At 38.8% G+C, this 17,476-nt stretch overlaps 2 protein-coding genes across 2 annotated transcripts in view; one reads left to right on the top strand and one right to left on the bottom strand.

Annotated features, from left to right (window-relative positions):
- The window catches only part of tamm41 (TAM41 mitochondrial translocator assembly and maintenance homolog), a 10,743-nt gene extending 4,455 nt beyond the window's left edge, over nucleotides 1-6,288 (bottom strand). Inside the window, exons 1-6 of the mRNA XM_056468184.1 lie at nucleotides 6,097-6,288; nucleotides 5,066-5,225; nucleotides 3,595-3,777; nucleotides 2,026-2,118; nucleotides 1,459-1,609; nucleotides 422-567 (exon numbers count right to left, since the gene is read on the bottom strand). Of these exons, the coding sequence (XP_056324159.1) occupies nucleotides 422-567; nucleotides 1,459-1,609; nucleotides 2,026-2,118; nucleotides 3,595-3,777; nucleotides 5,066-5,203 (711 nt within the window). The 5' untranslated portion in view covers nucleotides 5,204-5,225; nucleotides 6,097-6,288. The remainder of the gene's footprint in view (nucleotides 1-421; nucleotides 568-1,458; nucleotides 1,610-2,025; nucleotides 2,119-3,594; nucleotides 3,778-5,065; nucleotides 5,226-6,096) is intronic.
- An 8,145-nt stretch (nucleotides 6,289-14,433) lies between these two features.
- Nucleotides 14,434-17,476, top strand: part of syn2b (synapsin IIb) — an 87,190-nt gene continuing 84,147 nt past the window's right edge. The window contains exon 1 of the mRNA XM_056467767.1: nucleotides 14,434-15,155. Within this exon, the coding sequence (XP_056323742.1) occupies nucleotides 14,800-15,155 (356 nt within the window). The 5' untranslated portion in view covers nucleotides 14,434-14,799. The remainder of the gene's footprint in view (nucleotides 15,156-17,476) is intronic.

Raw genomic sequence — 17,476 nt, 5'->3', positions numbered from 1 at the left:
TATATATATATATATATATAATATATATATATATATATATATATATATATATATATATATATATATATATATATATATATATATATATATTTTAATATATATAATATATTATAATAATATATAATTTTTTATATATATAAATATATATAGTTCACGCAACAGTCTGCTTCGTGTTCTGATTGACCTCTTGTCCACCGGGATTTTACACTTGCGTAATTGACATGAAAGTGAGAAAACATTGGTGTCTGAGGCTTATGGTATGGCCATTTCCATTTACAGATCAGTATATGGAAATGGCTATACCATGAGTCCTACTATTCTACTATGCCCAGATCTCCTTTATAGGGCACCTTTAAGATGTTTTGTGAAGAGAGAATAGAGGCAAGCAGCTAAATCTGTGCGTGTGTGTGCACAGGCTCACCTCCAGCCGGCCCTGCTGAGGCTTGAACACCACCTGCGGGCACTCCTGCAGAATACGGTTATATAACTGACGGAAATGCTGCATGTTGTCTTTTACAATGTTGGAGACCTTGGATTTATCCTCTCCAAACACCATCCTGAAATCACCTGCGGTTACAAAACAGGAGGAAGCTGTTGAGCAAAAACACTGCCTTTATTACTTTAGTTTTGGTCTTGTTTCTGATCTAAATATCTAAAAACTCCTAAATCAAGAAGCATTTTCTAGACAAGCAAATATAGTCTTGTTTTCAGAATTAATGAGCGAAAATGAAGTGAATTTTTCATTTAAACAAGCAAAATAATCTGTCAATGGGGTGAGAATAATAATCTTTGAAATCACATTAGTTTGCTCAACCTTTTGGCAGATTATTTTGCTTGTTTCAAGGAAAAACTCACTTAAAATTGACTCGTTATTTCTAAAAACAAAACAATAGCTTTGGCTTGTCTTGAAAATGCTTCTTGATTTCTAAATCATTCCATTTAAAAGTTATAACTGCTCTATTGAATGATGTTAACAACTATAAAATTCAGTTGTATTTTTATTACCATTGGCTTTGATTCATTAACTAACATTTAACTTTTAACATTTAACAGTAACTAATGCGCCTTGATTTCACCTATAGTACTTTATATTTTACTCTGAACATGTCTAAACAATAAAGCAATACACTAAGAATTTGTCTGGTTATTATTCTGGCCAATACCATGATAATGCAGTATACTGTGATAAAAGCTTCAGCAATGGAGAAGATGCCCATGAATTTTCATTTTGAATTAGCCCGCTCTGGCTTCTTCTGTTGAGCACAAAAGAAGATATTTTGAAAAATGTTGGAAACCCTTGACTTTCATAGGATTTGTTTTACCTACAATGGAAGTCAATGGTTACAGGTTTAAAAGCATTTTTTGCAGTGCATCAACTTTTCACAGGAAGGTGGCTGAAACACGCTTGCCATGCAAATAGCTCATTAATCTCTCACACACACACACACACACACAGACCGGAGTAGGAGAGTCCTGCTATCTGGAGGTACAGCTCTTCCTCAGAGAAGCTCTCTGGCAGCATGAGGAATGAAGCGATCACAGCACTCTTCAGATTCCCCAGGAGAGCTGAGCGCAGATTCACATTCTCAATCTGCAGCAGGATCCGAACCTGCAGCAACAACAACAACAACACTAAATCCTGAGTTTGAACACTGCAGTGGACTATTAGTGTCCAGTATCAATCATTGTAAACACTATAATATATACAGCATAATACACTTTGCTATGGTATAGACTAAATAAAACACTGAAGCATTTACTAACTATAGTATCTTAATTATTTCAAAAGGGCACGCACATTTCTAAAAGTCACATTATTACAATTTTACTTAATGTATATAAATATTTTTAATTTAAAATATTTTATTAATTAGGAAAGAAATATAAGATAAAAATATAAGACATTAATAACAATCAGCAGTGGTTAGAGGGAGACAAACAGTGCAGAGGAGGAGGATTGTGTGTTTGTGGATTGCCATCCTGTGGATCGTGTGTGTAAGTGCATCAGTGTGTTCAGACACTCACAGGTTTGTGTAATCGTCCTGCAACATACAGTGTTTTCCAGTGCAGTAAATCATCGATCAGAGCGTCTGTGCTGATCACACCGTACTTGATCAACTGCAAACACAACACAATAAACATGAGTTCAGAACATCAGACTATTTCCCGAGTGATGTTTTAGGCCTTGATCACACTTTTTGCATCAAGAGGCACCTTTTAACCATCTGCTGCACCTCGTGTTGTTGTCATTAAGCTCTGTGCGCCTGCAGTTGAATAAAGTCAATTTGAAAAAGCGTGCATACGTCTTATGTCATTGTCCAATTAAATGAAAGCAGAGGCGGGGCTTCGGTTGAGGTGACATCAGTGTTTGTATTGTCAAGCAGAGTACAGAGACTTTTAAAGACAAAGGCGAGACTAGCAGTCACTGTTTAGAGTTATCCGGAGCTGTATGACTTCACAATTCATGAATAATCACAATATTATTAAATATTACAATTCTAACAATATCAATTAATGATCCTAAGATTCTGACGGCATGAAATCCTTGCATAAAAATATCATAGTTTGTCAATATTGAGATTACTGCTCTAAAATACTTACTTGCATGACTTCGTTTCCCTTCAAGCTTGATTTATACTGTTGAATGGCACCTTAGCACAGCCATGAGTTAAACAGGCTTTCATATTTGACATGCTTGCCATTGTAATATCAGTGCATGGTGCAGTTAAATGAATGCATTTAATTATATACACTACTTAAGTTTGGACACAGAAAGATTTTTTAAAAGAAGGCAATTCTGCTCAACAGGGCTGCATTTATTTATTTAATTTTTTTTAAATATATTTTTATACACATTATTTTTTTTAATGTTTTTAAATGGCAGGTTCTAAGTTATTCTAAGTTTATTACAGTAGTGCTTTTGTTAGAAACAGAAAGCAAATTATATTTGTCTCCCCCCCCCTTTTTTTTGCTGATACGACAAATAGTACGATCTATGGTGCAAAATAACCATAATGTAATGTGATACATTTCACCACTATAATAAAAGGTATAAAAAAGGCTCTGTTGCCGGTGTTGTGCCGAGAAACGCACCCCTGCCGTAAATTGCACCCTCTCTGAAATGTGCATCTATTAACCTAAATTAATACTAATCTTTATTAATAGAGTTATGACGCTAATGAGAGTGACTGAGGTGAGGAATCCTTCCCTTACAGAAGATATACATATATAAACAGAGTGACTTTACGTATAAAACCGATGAGATTGAGTGAGGTTAATAGTTTAATGTGTGTTTAATGTGTTTCCATGTCAATGTTTGTTTTAAACTCACAAAAAAAGCCTAATTTCAGAAACAGGCTCATTATTCTACAGTCAATATTTTTATTTCACATCTATTTATAAACCAGTGCATTTAAAAATGTGTTTCACTTCTTGTTCTGGCTTTATCCATCAAAATAATAATCATATTATATTTTGATCAATTATTGATTATTTGCTGTTAAAAACGTTGGCTGAGAATGCTGATGATAGTCTATGAAAGGGCTGGATTTTACAGCAGGGGTGTGTTTCTCAGCACAACGCCGGCTCTCGTACCCGATCTTCAGCAGGCACTAGTGTGTTGAAGTAAACTCCGGCTCCGTAATCGCTCTGGATGCTGCTGATCTGTTTGGGCCCCAGAAAGCGCAGGAAGGAGTAGTGCTTTCTGTTCTCTATCAGGTTCATGGTGTGCCACGTCACAGGATCGTCCACCGCAAACACAAAGTCCAGCATGTTCTTCTGAAACACAGCAAACACAAGCGCTTCAGAGGAGAATGTGAGAAATTACATTTACAGTGTTTACTTCGCTAGCGCACATTGTTATTCGTTAGGTGAACAAGTCATCTGTGCAGGTTAATCCACTGGAAAAAAAAGATGTGATAATCTTTAATAATCTGTAAAATTCTGTAATTTATTATGAATATTATAGTGCTTTTGAACCATATTATAATAAAGTGTGTTATACTGTATATTATACTATTATTTACAACAATTTGGTAATGAATGCTCAAGAATTTATTTTTTAAACACTGTCTTTGTTGATTTTAGTAGCTTTTAACATGTACAACAGAAATCAAAACCAAAAATACAAAAAAAAAAAAAATATTTGTAAAAATATATACAAGAAATACATAAAAATAATAATAAAAGTATGCAAACATATAAGTAAATGCATGTACTTACAGATACAATATAAAGGTAAATCATATAAAAACCACGGTCTATCAATAGCAGGTAATACAAGTTATACTGAGGAAAGATTTGTATCAGCTTCCTTCAGAAAACCTACAAAGGGATCCCAAATTTGGAAACACTTTTCAGGTTTTCTCTTGACTATATAAGTTAATTTTAAAGCCAAATAATGAGACAATTCTTGCAACCATAGTCTAAAATGCGGCCTTTCTGTATTTTTCCAAAAAAACAAGCTGTTATTATAAGTTTTGCATGTAATAAACAGAAAGTTATCAGTTCTGAACTAGTAAACGTGCTTGTGATAGGAGAAATATTTAGAATACACAGTTTTGGACATTTGGGTATATCCTGTTTTAATACCGTGGATTAAAAGTTTAGAATTTTCTCCCAGAAATGTTCAATCAAACAATGATACAGAGTTCCTATCTCTTCATTGCATTTTACGCATTGATCAGGAATGTTTGGATTAAATTTGTCAAGTAATTCTGGAGTCATGCACAGTCTCATAATCCATTCATTTTGCAGAAGTTTAAATCGCTCAAGCATATATTAGTATTTACTATAGTGAACTGATAAACTGTAATAAACACTGTAGTATACTATAGTTTTTACAACAGTGTAGTGTATTGCAGTCCAATACAGTTGTAGAAAACTACAGTATTGCGTCATTTGTTTATATAACGAAGGCTGTTGTGTTTCAACTACAGATTCACCTCAACAGAACAGTTCAAGTACTAACACACAATAAACTACCAGAGTATTCATTTGTTTATTATGTTGTTCACATTTGTTCAGATGATTGTGATGCTTTCTGAAGTTGTGGAGAGTTTCTTACCGCCATGTGGTTTTGAGAGCTGCCGGTCTGCCTGAAAACTGCAGATCCATACGCGAAGGCCAGGCTGAAGTCCTGCGGGAAACGGTTGATGATCCTCCGGTAGAAAACGGCGCTGTTCTGCAGAGCTGGAAGACTCATTTCTGGAGGATCCAGGAGAATACTGAAATATATACAGTATAAATCACTTTACTATGTATTAATTATTACAAATTAATTACTGTAGTGTTTTTTTATGTGGGTTATTAAAGCAGAATAGCAATTCTTATTGTAAAGCTGCTTTGAAATGACACGAGTCATGTCAGGCGCTGTACAAAAACAGGGAAACGCAGCGGCGCAGTAGGTAGTGCTGTTGCCTCACAGCAAGAAGGTCGCTGGTTCAAGCCTCGGCTGGGTCAGCTGGTGTTTCTGTGTGGAGTTTGCATGTTCTCCCTGCGTTCGCGTGGGTTTCCTCCAGGTGCTCCGGTTTCCCCCACAGTCCAAACACATGCTGTACAGGTGAATTGGGCAGGCTAAATTATCCGTAGTGTATGTGTGTGTGAATAAGTGTGTATGTGTTTCCCAGTGATGGGTTGCAGCTGGAAGGGCATCCGCTGCATAAAACAAATGCTGGATAAGTTGGCGGTTCATTTCACTGTGGCGAGCCCAGATTAATAAAGGGACTAAGCATATATGAATATAATAGAATTATATCAGCTGCTTTACCATTGTAAAACCATAGTTAACATTGATGGAGCAAAACTGTGGTGATTGGGCTAAAGTTGGAGTTATATTCACACATTTGGACTTTCTCATTAATCGTATAATTTCAGAAAAGTGCTCAAATCCTTAACAGTGAAGCCATATTAGCAGACAATGACTATCAATCAACGTACAGCATTGTTTACAGTCGGTTAAACAGTGCTAATGTTGTTATGAAGTCATATTTACATGCTATCTCAGACCCCATATTCAGAGTAGCGTGAGAAACAATATAGAGGGCGAGTCACAAGCTGACACTGTTCAGAAATGAACGAATATTAAACCAACTTTACCTCAATATTCAGCCGCACATCAACACGTTTACATTTCTCAGAGCTCGAAGACACTCGTACAGCATGTAGGATAACGTAGACGATTAACGCTAGTCCTGATAACTAATTAACTCTCAGTTATAATGATGATTTTAAAGATGTTTCAAGCAGATATTTCTCAATGACAGCTGCATCGTGTTGCTGTGTATTCAGTGGGTTGTTTAGTCGAGGCAGCTCACGAGCGCCACCGGGAGGTCTGGAGGAAAGGGTTAATGTTTGATCTCAACCTAATTTATTTTTTGATTGATTTTATTTTCGGCTAAGTCCCTTTATTAATCAGGGGTCGCCACAGTGGAATGAACCGCCAACTTATCCAGCATATGTTTTACGCAGCGGATTCCCTTCCAGCCCCAATCCATCACTCACACACACACTTTAGCCTACCCAAATCCCCTGTACCGCATGTGTTTGGACTGTGGGGGAAACCGGAGCACCCGGAGGAAACCCACGCCAACACGGGGAGAACATGCAAACTCCACACAGAAACGCCAACTGACCCAGCCGAGGCTTGAACCAGTGACCTTCTTGCTGTGAGGCGATCGTGTCACCCACTGCGCCATCTATCATCACTATCTAGTTAGTTAGTTGAAAAAATAATCCATAGAATAAAGTCATAGTAAAAAAATAAAGAAGAAAAATGAAAGATTATAAATAAAAAATCGCTCTTTAAATAAAGACTTACACTTTTCGGTTGTTTTTAAAGCCTTTTTTGTAAGATCTATAAATATTCGCAAAACAATACTGCCTTTACAGTAAGAAAAGTAAATAAAAGAGAGGTTTCTGGTTTGTATATTTTCATTTGTTTAACTGAGACGCGTTAAACTCTTTCATCTTGACGCATTTCAGTTTATTCAGTTACACTTCACATATCCAGTACTGCACTGTGATTAAAGAAAGTGCTATATTCTGTCGAAGAAAAGTGAAATACCTTCAAATGAGCTCTATTTAATCTGTTTATTTAAACCGTGTGTGTGTGTGTGTGTGCGTGCGTGTGTGTGTGTGTGTCATTGTTATTCTACATAAAGATGCTGTTATCACTGTAAGCCACTAGAGAGCAGTAAATGATTTCAAGTTTGGATGTGAAATGTAACAGTAGTGATGAGATGGAGACTCGATTATGACAGGATTCATCCAGCAATGACAGCCTCATTCATTCATTCATTCATTCATTCATTCATGGCTATAAGATGTGCTGAAATGTCACAAACCCAGTCTGACAAAAATCATTGTGTTTTTCGTTTTCACATGAGATGAAGATGATGATGATGGTGATGATGATGGTGATGATGATGATGATGATGATGATGATGATGATGATGATGGTGATGATGATGATGATGCAGGTGAAGATGGTGATGGTGATGATGATGATGATGATGATAAAGATGATGATGATGATGCAGGTGAAGATGGTGATGGTGATGATGATGATGATGATGATAAAGATGATGATGATGATGCAGGTGAAGATGATGATGGTGATGATGATGATGATAAAGATGATGATGATGATGGTGATGAAGATGATGATGGTGATGATGGTGATGATGATGATGATAAGGATGATGATGAAGATGATGATGAGTTAAAGAAGATGATGATGATGATAATGATGATGGAGATGATGGAGATCATGATGAAGATGTTGATGATGATGAACATAATGATGACGATGAAGAAGATGATGATGAAGAGGATGATGATGATGATGATGATGATAAAGAAGATGAAGAAGATGAGTATGATGATGATGACGATAATGATAATGATGAAGAAGAGGATAAAGATGATGAAGATAAGGATGGAGATGATGATGATAGTGATGATGATGATTATGATGAAGATGATGATGATGATGATGATTATGATGATGAAGATAATGATAATGATGAAGAAGAGGATAAAGATAATGAAGAAGATAATGATGAGATGATGAGGATAATGATGATGATGAAGAGGATGGTGATGATGATGGTGATGATGATGATGAGGACGATGATGGTGATGATGATGAAGATAATGACAATGATGAAGAAGAGGATAAAGATGATGAAGATAAGGATGGAGATGATGATGATGATAAAGAAGATGAGTATGATGATGATGATGATGAAGATAATGATAATGATGAGGAAGACGATAAAAATAATGAAGAAGATAATGATGAGATGATGAAAGGATGAGGATGATGATGATGATGATGATGATGATGATGGTGGTGGTGACGATGATGAGGACAATGATGATGATGATGATGATGAAGATGAGTGTGATGATGATGATGATGAAGATAATGATAATGATGAAGAAGAGGATAAAGATAATAAAGAAGATAATGATGAGATGATGAGGATGATGATGATGAAGAGGATGATGATGGTGATGATGATGATGAAGAGGATGATGATGGTGATGATGATGATGAGTGTGATGATGATGATGAAGATAATGATAATGATGAAGAAGAGGATAAAGATGATGAAGATAATGATGGAGATGATGATGATGATGATGATGATGATGGTGATGATGATGATGAAGAGGATGATGATGGTGATGATGATGATGATGAGTGTGATGATGATGATGAAGATAATGATAATGATGAAGAAGAGGATAAAGATGATGAAGATCATGATGAAGATCATGATGATGATGATGATGATGATGAGTATGATGATGATGATGATGATTATATAACAGAGCTGAGGGACAGATGTCTGAATATGAGTTCAGAGAAGCGTCTGGACTCCAGCTCTTCTTCTCCAGCTCCACAATACACAACACAGACACACTGAACTGCCAGTGCAGTTGCCATGGCGATGCATTCAGCGCGTTTTCCTGCCATTTCTGTGTGTAAAGCAGGAAGATCTAAGAGCTGTCAGATGAAGAAGAGGATGCATCAGTGCTGATGGAGAAACATGATGCAGCCCTCGCCACAACACAACATTCTGCTCAATAATTCATGCAGCACTTACACGGAAACAGATCATTTAGGCTTCGACAGAATGAAATCTGATCCCACAGAATAAAATACTACAGCCGTTTATAGTACATACTAGTGTTTCGGTGTATTACACTGTGTATATTATATTATCTACAACCCTATTAATGAACACTCCATCATGCTGTAGTATTAACCACAGTCAACTGATGAACTGTAATAAACACTGCATTGAACCTTTACTACATTTAACTGTGGTGAATTGCAGGATAATTTACCCTTTAGTTGTAGAAAAACTACAGTTTTGGCTCATTTGTTTATATTACTATAGTTGTTGTGTTCCCATGGCACCTGCAGAATCACCACAACAGATCAATGACTGTAGTTGTTGTGCTACCATAGCAACTGTAAAATCACCACAACAGATCAATTACTGTAGTTGTTGTGTTACCATAGCAACTGTAGAATCACCACAACAGATCAATTATTGCCGTTGTTGTGTTACCATAGCAACTGCAGAATCTCCACAACACATGAATTATTGTAGTTGCTGTGTTACCATAGCAACTGCAGAATCACCACAACAGATCAATGACTGTAGTTGTTGTGTTACCATAGCAACTGTAAAATCACCACAACAGATCAATTACTGTAGTTGTTGTTACCATAGCAACTGTAGAATCATCACAATAGATCAATTACTGCTGTTGTTGTGTTACCATAGCAACTGCAGAATCTCCACAACACATGAATTCTTGTAGTTGTTGTGTTACCATAGCAACTGCAGAATTACAGCAACAGATCAATTGCTGTAGTTGTCGTGCTACCATAGCAACTGCAGAATCACCACAACAGATGAATTATTGTAGTTGTTGTGTTACCATAGCAACTACAGAATAGCCACAACTGATCAATTATTGTAGCTGCTGTGTTACCATAGTTACTATAGAATCACCACAACAGATCAATTATTGTAGTTGTTGTGTTACTATAGCAACTGCAGATTCACCACAACTGATCAATAACTGTAGTTGTTGTGTTACCATAGCAACTGCAGAATCACCACAACTGATTAATTACTGTACTTTACTACTGTGTGGTTCCAAAACACTACAGTATCTGCTATATAGTATTTTTTTTCACGTGCAATGTCTGGCGCAACAAGAAACATCTTGCTCTAGTATCAAACCCCTGTTCTAGTGTTATGTGCATGTGTTTACAACCTAGTGCTAATTTTAACAGTGGAGGGTGTTTTGTATATAAGCACCTTTAAAGCCTAATACATTAGTTTTCATCTGTATCTAGAGACAGCAAGATTTTACATCTTGTTAACATGGTCATAATAGGACCCCTTTAGACCCCTTTAGAATGTACTTTTCAGGATTTTAGTGTGAATGCACTATTTATACTACAAAAATACATAGAATAGTGTACTAGCATGTGATTTTGGATGCACCTTCACAGGGTGGAGTGTGATGTTGTGCTGATTTCTCTGAGCCATGAAGAATCGAGGTCAGACTGAGCTTAGCATGTGGACGCAGATGCAGCTGCGACTGACACACACACACCTCCAGCACTGCTGCAGATTCTGACACATCATCGTGACTCCAGTCATATCTGCGTTTCCATACACCTACTTTAATGCGCATTTTGGAATATCGCATAAAATAATGCTTAATGGAAATGCCGAGATGTGCATAAATGACTGAGGATACATTTTATTCGATAAGTAGAAAGCACATACACTCCTTTGTAAACAGATTAAATGAGTCTGCACATGCGCTTCATCAGTATGCGTGATGTGGTTTCATTTTTGACAGATGCTGATCAGATATAACATTGACCCAGAGACTGTTTAGATGCATGTCACTGATAACAAGATGACGGATGTTTAATGTATGATGACCGAAATGGCCTTCAGCTTGACGTTGTGAGGACGTTACCACTATTGACATTTATCCGACGTTGGATTTTGGTTGCCATACCTGATGAATAAATGTCAGTATTTGACGTCAATATGATGTTGGTTTAAGATGTTGGCTCAACGTTGGATTTTGGTTACTTTCTAACAACCTAAAATCAACCAAATATCAACGTCTAATGATGTTACAGCTTGACGTTGTGTGGACGTTACCACTATGACGTCTATCAGACGTTGGATTTTGGTTGCCATACCTGATGAATAAATGTCAGTATTTGACGTCAATATGATGTTGGTTTAAGACGTTGGCTCAACGTTGGATTTTAATTACGTTCTAACAACCTAAAATCAACCAAATATCAACGTCTAATGATGTTACAGCTTGACGTTGTGTGGACGTTACCACTATTGACATTTATCAGATGTTGGATTTTGATTGCCATACCTGATGAATAAATCAACCTAAAATCAACCAAATATCAACGTCATTTGACGTCATTATTGCACATCAAATTAACATTGTCCTTAGACGCTGGCTAGACGTTGAATTTTGGTCACCTGACGTCACAACCTAAATCTAACCTAATATTAACGTCTTATGACGTTGTGTACCTGCTGGGCAATAACTAGATGCACTACAGAATGTAAACGCATCAGTTTTTAACAGCGTAATACTCACTACTCACGAGTACTTTTGAAAGGGCTACTTTTTACTCTGAGTAATATTTACAACCGATACTTTTACTCTACTCGCACTATATTTTTAGGCAGGTAATGGTACTATTACTTGAGTTTGATTTTTCAGTACTCGTTCCACCACTGGATATAAATGTGTGTGTGTGAGGGTGTTACTGTCATTAATGCTGGTTTCCAGCTCTCCATTGTTGTAGATGTGAAATGTTGTTGTGCTGATTGTAAAAGCCCTCAGTCCTCCGTCAGTCCGTCATCACAGTGCTTCAGTATTATTCTTCTTCTATTATTATTCCCTCCAGAACTGTCTTGAGCATCTGTCTGCGCTCCCGTCTCGCACATCCAAAAGCCAGCGCGTTCACTGCGTTTCTGAGGTGCAGCTCATTTATTAGAGAAGAGCAAACACCACAGTTGCAAATCCTAACAGTGCAGCAAGCTCCACTTCTCTCAGCAATATCTCTGCCTGTTTATCAGCACGATTTTCTTCTCTTTTGTCTTGAAACACTGCTTCATTCACTAATGTTTCATACAAAATCCAGTTTCGCATCTTTATATGGAAACACACAGCTTCTGACACTACACACAATGAACATCACACACAGCACATCTCCAAACACCTACAGCCTCCAAAACCCCGCAGCCTCTCATTTCCATTCATCTCGCTAATTACACAAGACACAATGTGATTACGTTCGTTTCTGTTATCGTTTTTCCTGTTTGCCATCAGCATGTAGCTGTTCCCGCTGCGCTTCACACATAAAAAGAAAATCTTCATCTAATTTAGCTGGAGAAACTGGGGACGGTTATTAAGCTTGTGTCTGTTTGGTTTATACACTGCTATTTGTGTTGGCTGCTAAATAATGAATAGCACCCTTAACCCATAGACATCTGATGACAATATATGGGAATTACATGACATAAAAGCTCATATTTGAATTTTACATATACATAAAAATAAGTCGTAAATGCAACATATATGTCAAAATATTGCAATAATGGCTGCTTGTATATTTTTTAACCATGACAATTACAAATCTATAGATATATGGTCAAATATATAATTCAAATATATTACTTTATTGATTATCAGCTAAGTGTGAACTCTTGAAATGGCCTTGGGTTAAGTTATGCAGAATTTAAGGTGCTCTCACATGTCTGATGTTGTTTCTAGTCCAAATATCAAAAACGCTTAAATCAAGAAGCATTTTCTAGACAAGTAAAAAAAATGGTTTTGTTTTCAGATATAATAAGTCAAAATTAAGCGAGTTTCTCCTGAACACAAGCTAATTAATCTACAAAAACGTTAGCAAAATAATCTTGTTTTCGCCTTGAAACTACATTACTTAGCTCACACCAAATGCACTTTCAAGAGTTCCTACTTAGATTGGCGTTTAGAGCAGGTTTGGCATGCTGTCCTGGGAGAGAACCCTGAGCTCGGATATATTTGAGCCCAGGGCTCCCGCCCGGTCGATAAGCATATCAGGAGATCCGAGATCAGGTAGGTCTCGAGAGCGCCCCCTTTAGAAAATAGAGGAAAAGGAGGAGATGGGGTGGAAGGGGGGATTCTTCCAAATGAAGATAGAGCAGTAGGAAGAAAATGATCCATTTATAGTAAACTAGGATCACTCTGATTGGATTATTACTGATTACAGATGAGCTGCCAGTCGTGCTCAATCATATCATGTGCTCCTCTCCAAATTAGTTGATGAAACTTCACTTATTCTGCTTGTTTTATGACAAAACTTCATATTTAGAAATGTATTTATGTCGTTTTGCTACCCTGTTGCCTCAGCGCTGTAACAACAGTGCATGTCAAAACACTGTGTTCACGCAAATGCTCATTGAGCCCCTGAGCAAATCTCACAACCCCGCGTTAATCAAGCTGAATGCTTCCATTTGATTGGCTGCAGCCTGTCAGTGTAAAACGCCACTGGGTTTCACCATCACCCTTCCTCAGCGTGCACTGAGTTTGTGTTTCCCTGCAGTGGACAGTGATGCTCGCCATATTGAGCTCCAGCAATTAGCAGAGCTTTCACTGGCTACACATGGCACGGGATCAATGTTTAGAGGACGCTGTATGGGAGGCCGTTTGGGACAAAAACACACTGAAACACTTGCGCATACAAATAATTGCTCATATATGCTAAACATGTGTGGAACGTCCTTAAGTGGGACAAAACACACTGAAACACTTTGGATGAAACACATAAAAAATATGTTATGCATATTCAACGCTACTCAAGCGTTTCAGTGTGTTTCTCCAGCATCTGCAGAGCTTTTCCTCCATGCCTGCGGTCCCAGCACAGACACACCGGGGTCTGCAGGTCATCCGGAGGAGAAAAGGAAGAGATGGGAGGAGGAGAGACCCACACATGGGCAGGGGGATGCTGTTGGAGCTCCCTCAGCTCATGCATATTCACTGGAAACCCCGTTCAGCAGCTGCAGAATGATGTAGTGTGTGTGTGCGCGAGTGTGTCTACGTCAGCGGTGATGTAGGAGATCGTGATGTAGGAGATCCAGGGGAGGGGGATAGAGAGAGAGAGAGAGAGAGAGAGTGTGTGTGAGAGAGAGAAAGAGAAAAATGTCATTTGTAATTTGAGACAGAGCGAGCGAGAGAGAGAGAGAGAGAGAGTGTGTGTGAGAGAGCAAGATTATTGATCGTCAATATTGGATATTTTACAGGCATGCTAATAAAGCAATTATGAATTCAATTGAAAGAGTGAGCAAGAGCAAAAGCAAGAGAGTGTGTGTGTGTGAGAGAGACAACAAGCGAGCAAGAGCGAGCGAGAGACAGAAAGAGAGAGAGTGTTTGTGTGTGAGAGAAAGCAAGCGAGAGAGAGTGTGTGAGAGAGTGAGCGAGCTATTGAGAGAGAGAGAGAGAGAGTGTGTGAGCGAGCAAGAGAGAAACACACACATACACACACACACAGGCAGAGCGTGAGCATCTTTTCCTGGCATTGCATTCGAGCTGTCAGCGCATGAAGACGGAGAAATTCTGCAGCAACATCAGCACAGAGTCTTAAAACGGAGGTTCCTGGAGAGCCAGAGCTGATCTTCACCAGTCGCTGACGCTCACCGTAGAAAATCTGAGAGTTTAACCTTCACAGCCATGAACTTCCTGCGCCGTCGTCTCTCGGACAGCAGCTTCATCGCTAATCTGCCCAATGGGTACATGTCGGACCTCCAGCGTCCAGACCCGCCGCCGCCCCCTCCAGCCGACGCCAAACCCCCATCCGGACCCACCGCCGCCCCATTGGCCCCTGCAGAAAACAGGTCTCCGTCTTCATCTCCGGCTCCAGAGCGGCGTCCGCAGCCGGCTCCGTCCAGCGGCTCCGGCTTCTTCAGCTCCATCACTAATGTAGTCAAGCAGACGGCAGCATCTGCGGGACTCGTGGAGCAGAGTCCTGCCACTGCTTCCCGGAAGTTCAAGATCCTGCTGGTCATCGACGAACCCCAGAACGAGTGGTGAGTGTATTTGTGCTCATTATCACTTGTTGACTGTGGAAGAGGATGCATGTAAAGAGATGGAGCCGTGAGATGCAGCTTCAAGTGCAGATGTCTAAGGTTGTAGGCTTTAGTCCTGATGACACATCGAAGGTTGCAGGTTCGCGTACTGATGTCAAAGGTTGCACGTCGAAGGTTGCAGATTTTAGTCCCAATGTCTAAGGTTGCAGCTTCAAGTGCCAATATCGATGGCTGCATGTTCAAGTCCTCATGTCAGAGTTTGCATGTTCGAATCCTGATGTCGAAGGTTGTTGCTTCGAGCCCCAATGTCGAAGGTTGCATGTTTGAATCCTGATGTCGAAGGTTGTTTGTTCAAGTCCCAATGTCAAAGGTTGCATATCAAAAGTTGCAGATTCGAATCCCAATGTCTAAGTTTGCTGCTTCGTGTCCCAATGTCGAAGGTTTCATGTTCGAATCCCGATGTCGAAGGTTGCAGGTTCAAGTCCAGATGTCGAAGGTTGCAGGTTCGAATCCTGATGCTATTTGGTTGCAGGTTCGAATTCCAATGTCGAAGGTTGCAGGTTCAAATCCTGATGTCATAGGTTGTATGTTCAAGTCCCAATGTCGAAGGTTACATGTTCAAGTCCTGATGTCAAAGGTTGCATATCAAAAGTTGCAGGTTCGAATCCCAATGTCTAAGGTTGCAGCTTCGAGTCTTAATGTCGAAGGTTTCATGTTCGAATCCCAATGTCGAAGGTTGCAGGTTCAACTCCTGATGTCAGAGGTTGTTTGTACAAATCCCAATGTCGAAGGTTGCATGTTCAAGTCCTGATGTTGAAGGTTGCATGTTCAAGTCCCTATGTTGAAGGTTGCATGTTGAAGGTTGCAGGTTCAAGTCCCTATGTTGAAGGTTGCAGGTTTGATCCCTGAAGTCAAAGGCTGCATATCGAAGGTTGCAAGTTTGAGTTCTGATGATGAAGGTTGCAGGTTAGAGTCCCGATGTCGACAGTTGCAGGTGTGAGTCCCAATGTCGAAGTTTGCAAGTTCGACTTCCGAGTTTGAAGGTTGCATGTCGAATTTTGCAGGTTTGAGTCCCGGTATTGTTGACGTTGAAGATTTTATACACATTTTTAAAGCTGTACTTTGTATTATATCATCATGCAGTGTCTATGGGCGCAGGACAGCAAATTTGACGTTTTTTTCTCTTCTGGCTGCAGTTATCAGTCTCACACTATTTTTTTCCTTTTCTGAAGGTCTTGATAAGACCATCCTCTTATCAAGTTTTTCTATTATTATTTGAGCAAATTTATTTATTCGTTTTCTTTTCGACTTGGTCTCTTTATTAATCAGAGGTTGCCACAGCGGAATGAACCGCCAACTTATCCAGCATGTCTTTTCCGCAGCTTTGTTGAAAATATGTACAGCGCATTTATTGTGTTTGACCGTAGACCCAAAGCACTTAACAAATGTACGATTTCTGGGAAACGATGATACAATCATCACAATTTGGCACAGTTGACCTAAAATTACCAATTTACTCACTATATTTAATGACCCTCAAGTGTTTCCAAACCTTTAGGAGTTTCTTTCTTCTGTTGAACACAATAGAAGATATTTTGAAGAATGCTGAAAACCTGTAACCATTGACTTCCATAGTAGAAAAAAAAACAAATACTGTGGAAGTCAGTGGTTACAGGTGTTCAGCATTCTTCAAAATATCTACTTCTGTGTTCAACAGAAGAAAGAAAATAACAAATGTTTAAAACAAGTAAAAGGAGTGTAAATAATGACCAAATTTTCGTTTTTGGGTGAACTGTCCCTTTAAATGTGTGTGTTTGAGTCAAACATGAATAGAGGTTTACAAGAATCAAAACATTAAAGGGAAAAACATACAGATTTGAAGGTTTTTATGCATTAGAGTGTGTCCTGGTTAATTAGCTGAACTTTTCAGTTTTAGGGTGAACTGTCCCTTTAAGCAGATGGCCGCATGCAAAGCGGCTTGATTTACAACAGCGTTTGTCACGACGCAAGTACAGCAGATTGAGCTGCATCACGATCCCAGCCTTTTAAATGAAAATCCTCTGGCACTCTTCTGCTTTCAAACAAAGCGAAAGGACAGGGGAGTGGATGGAAATTCTGACAGCATGAGTTGTGTTTGCTCGTCCTAATGACTAGATCCATTATTTCCCCGTCGCTGATGATGAAAGGTCAGCCCTCTTGAAGTGTGTATGATTTATTATTCTACCATCTCTTCTAGTGTTGTCCACAGAGCCAATGCTAATTGAGGATTATTGAATGCTCTGGCTGTATGCTCACAGTTGCTACGCTATACAATTGCTGTC

Source organism: Danio aesculapii, chromosome 11 (genome assembly GCF_903798145.1).
Source record: "Danio aesculapii chromosome 11, fDanAes4.1, whole genome shotgun sequence".
Taxonomy (NCBI): domain Eukaryota; kingdom Metazoa; phylum Chordata; class Actinopteri; order Cypriniformes; family Danionidae; genus Danio; species Danio aesculapii.
The sequence above is the reverse complement of the archived record's forward strand: the minus strand, read 5'-3'. Positions and strand labels throughout refer to the sequence as shown.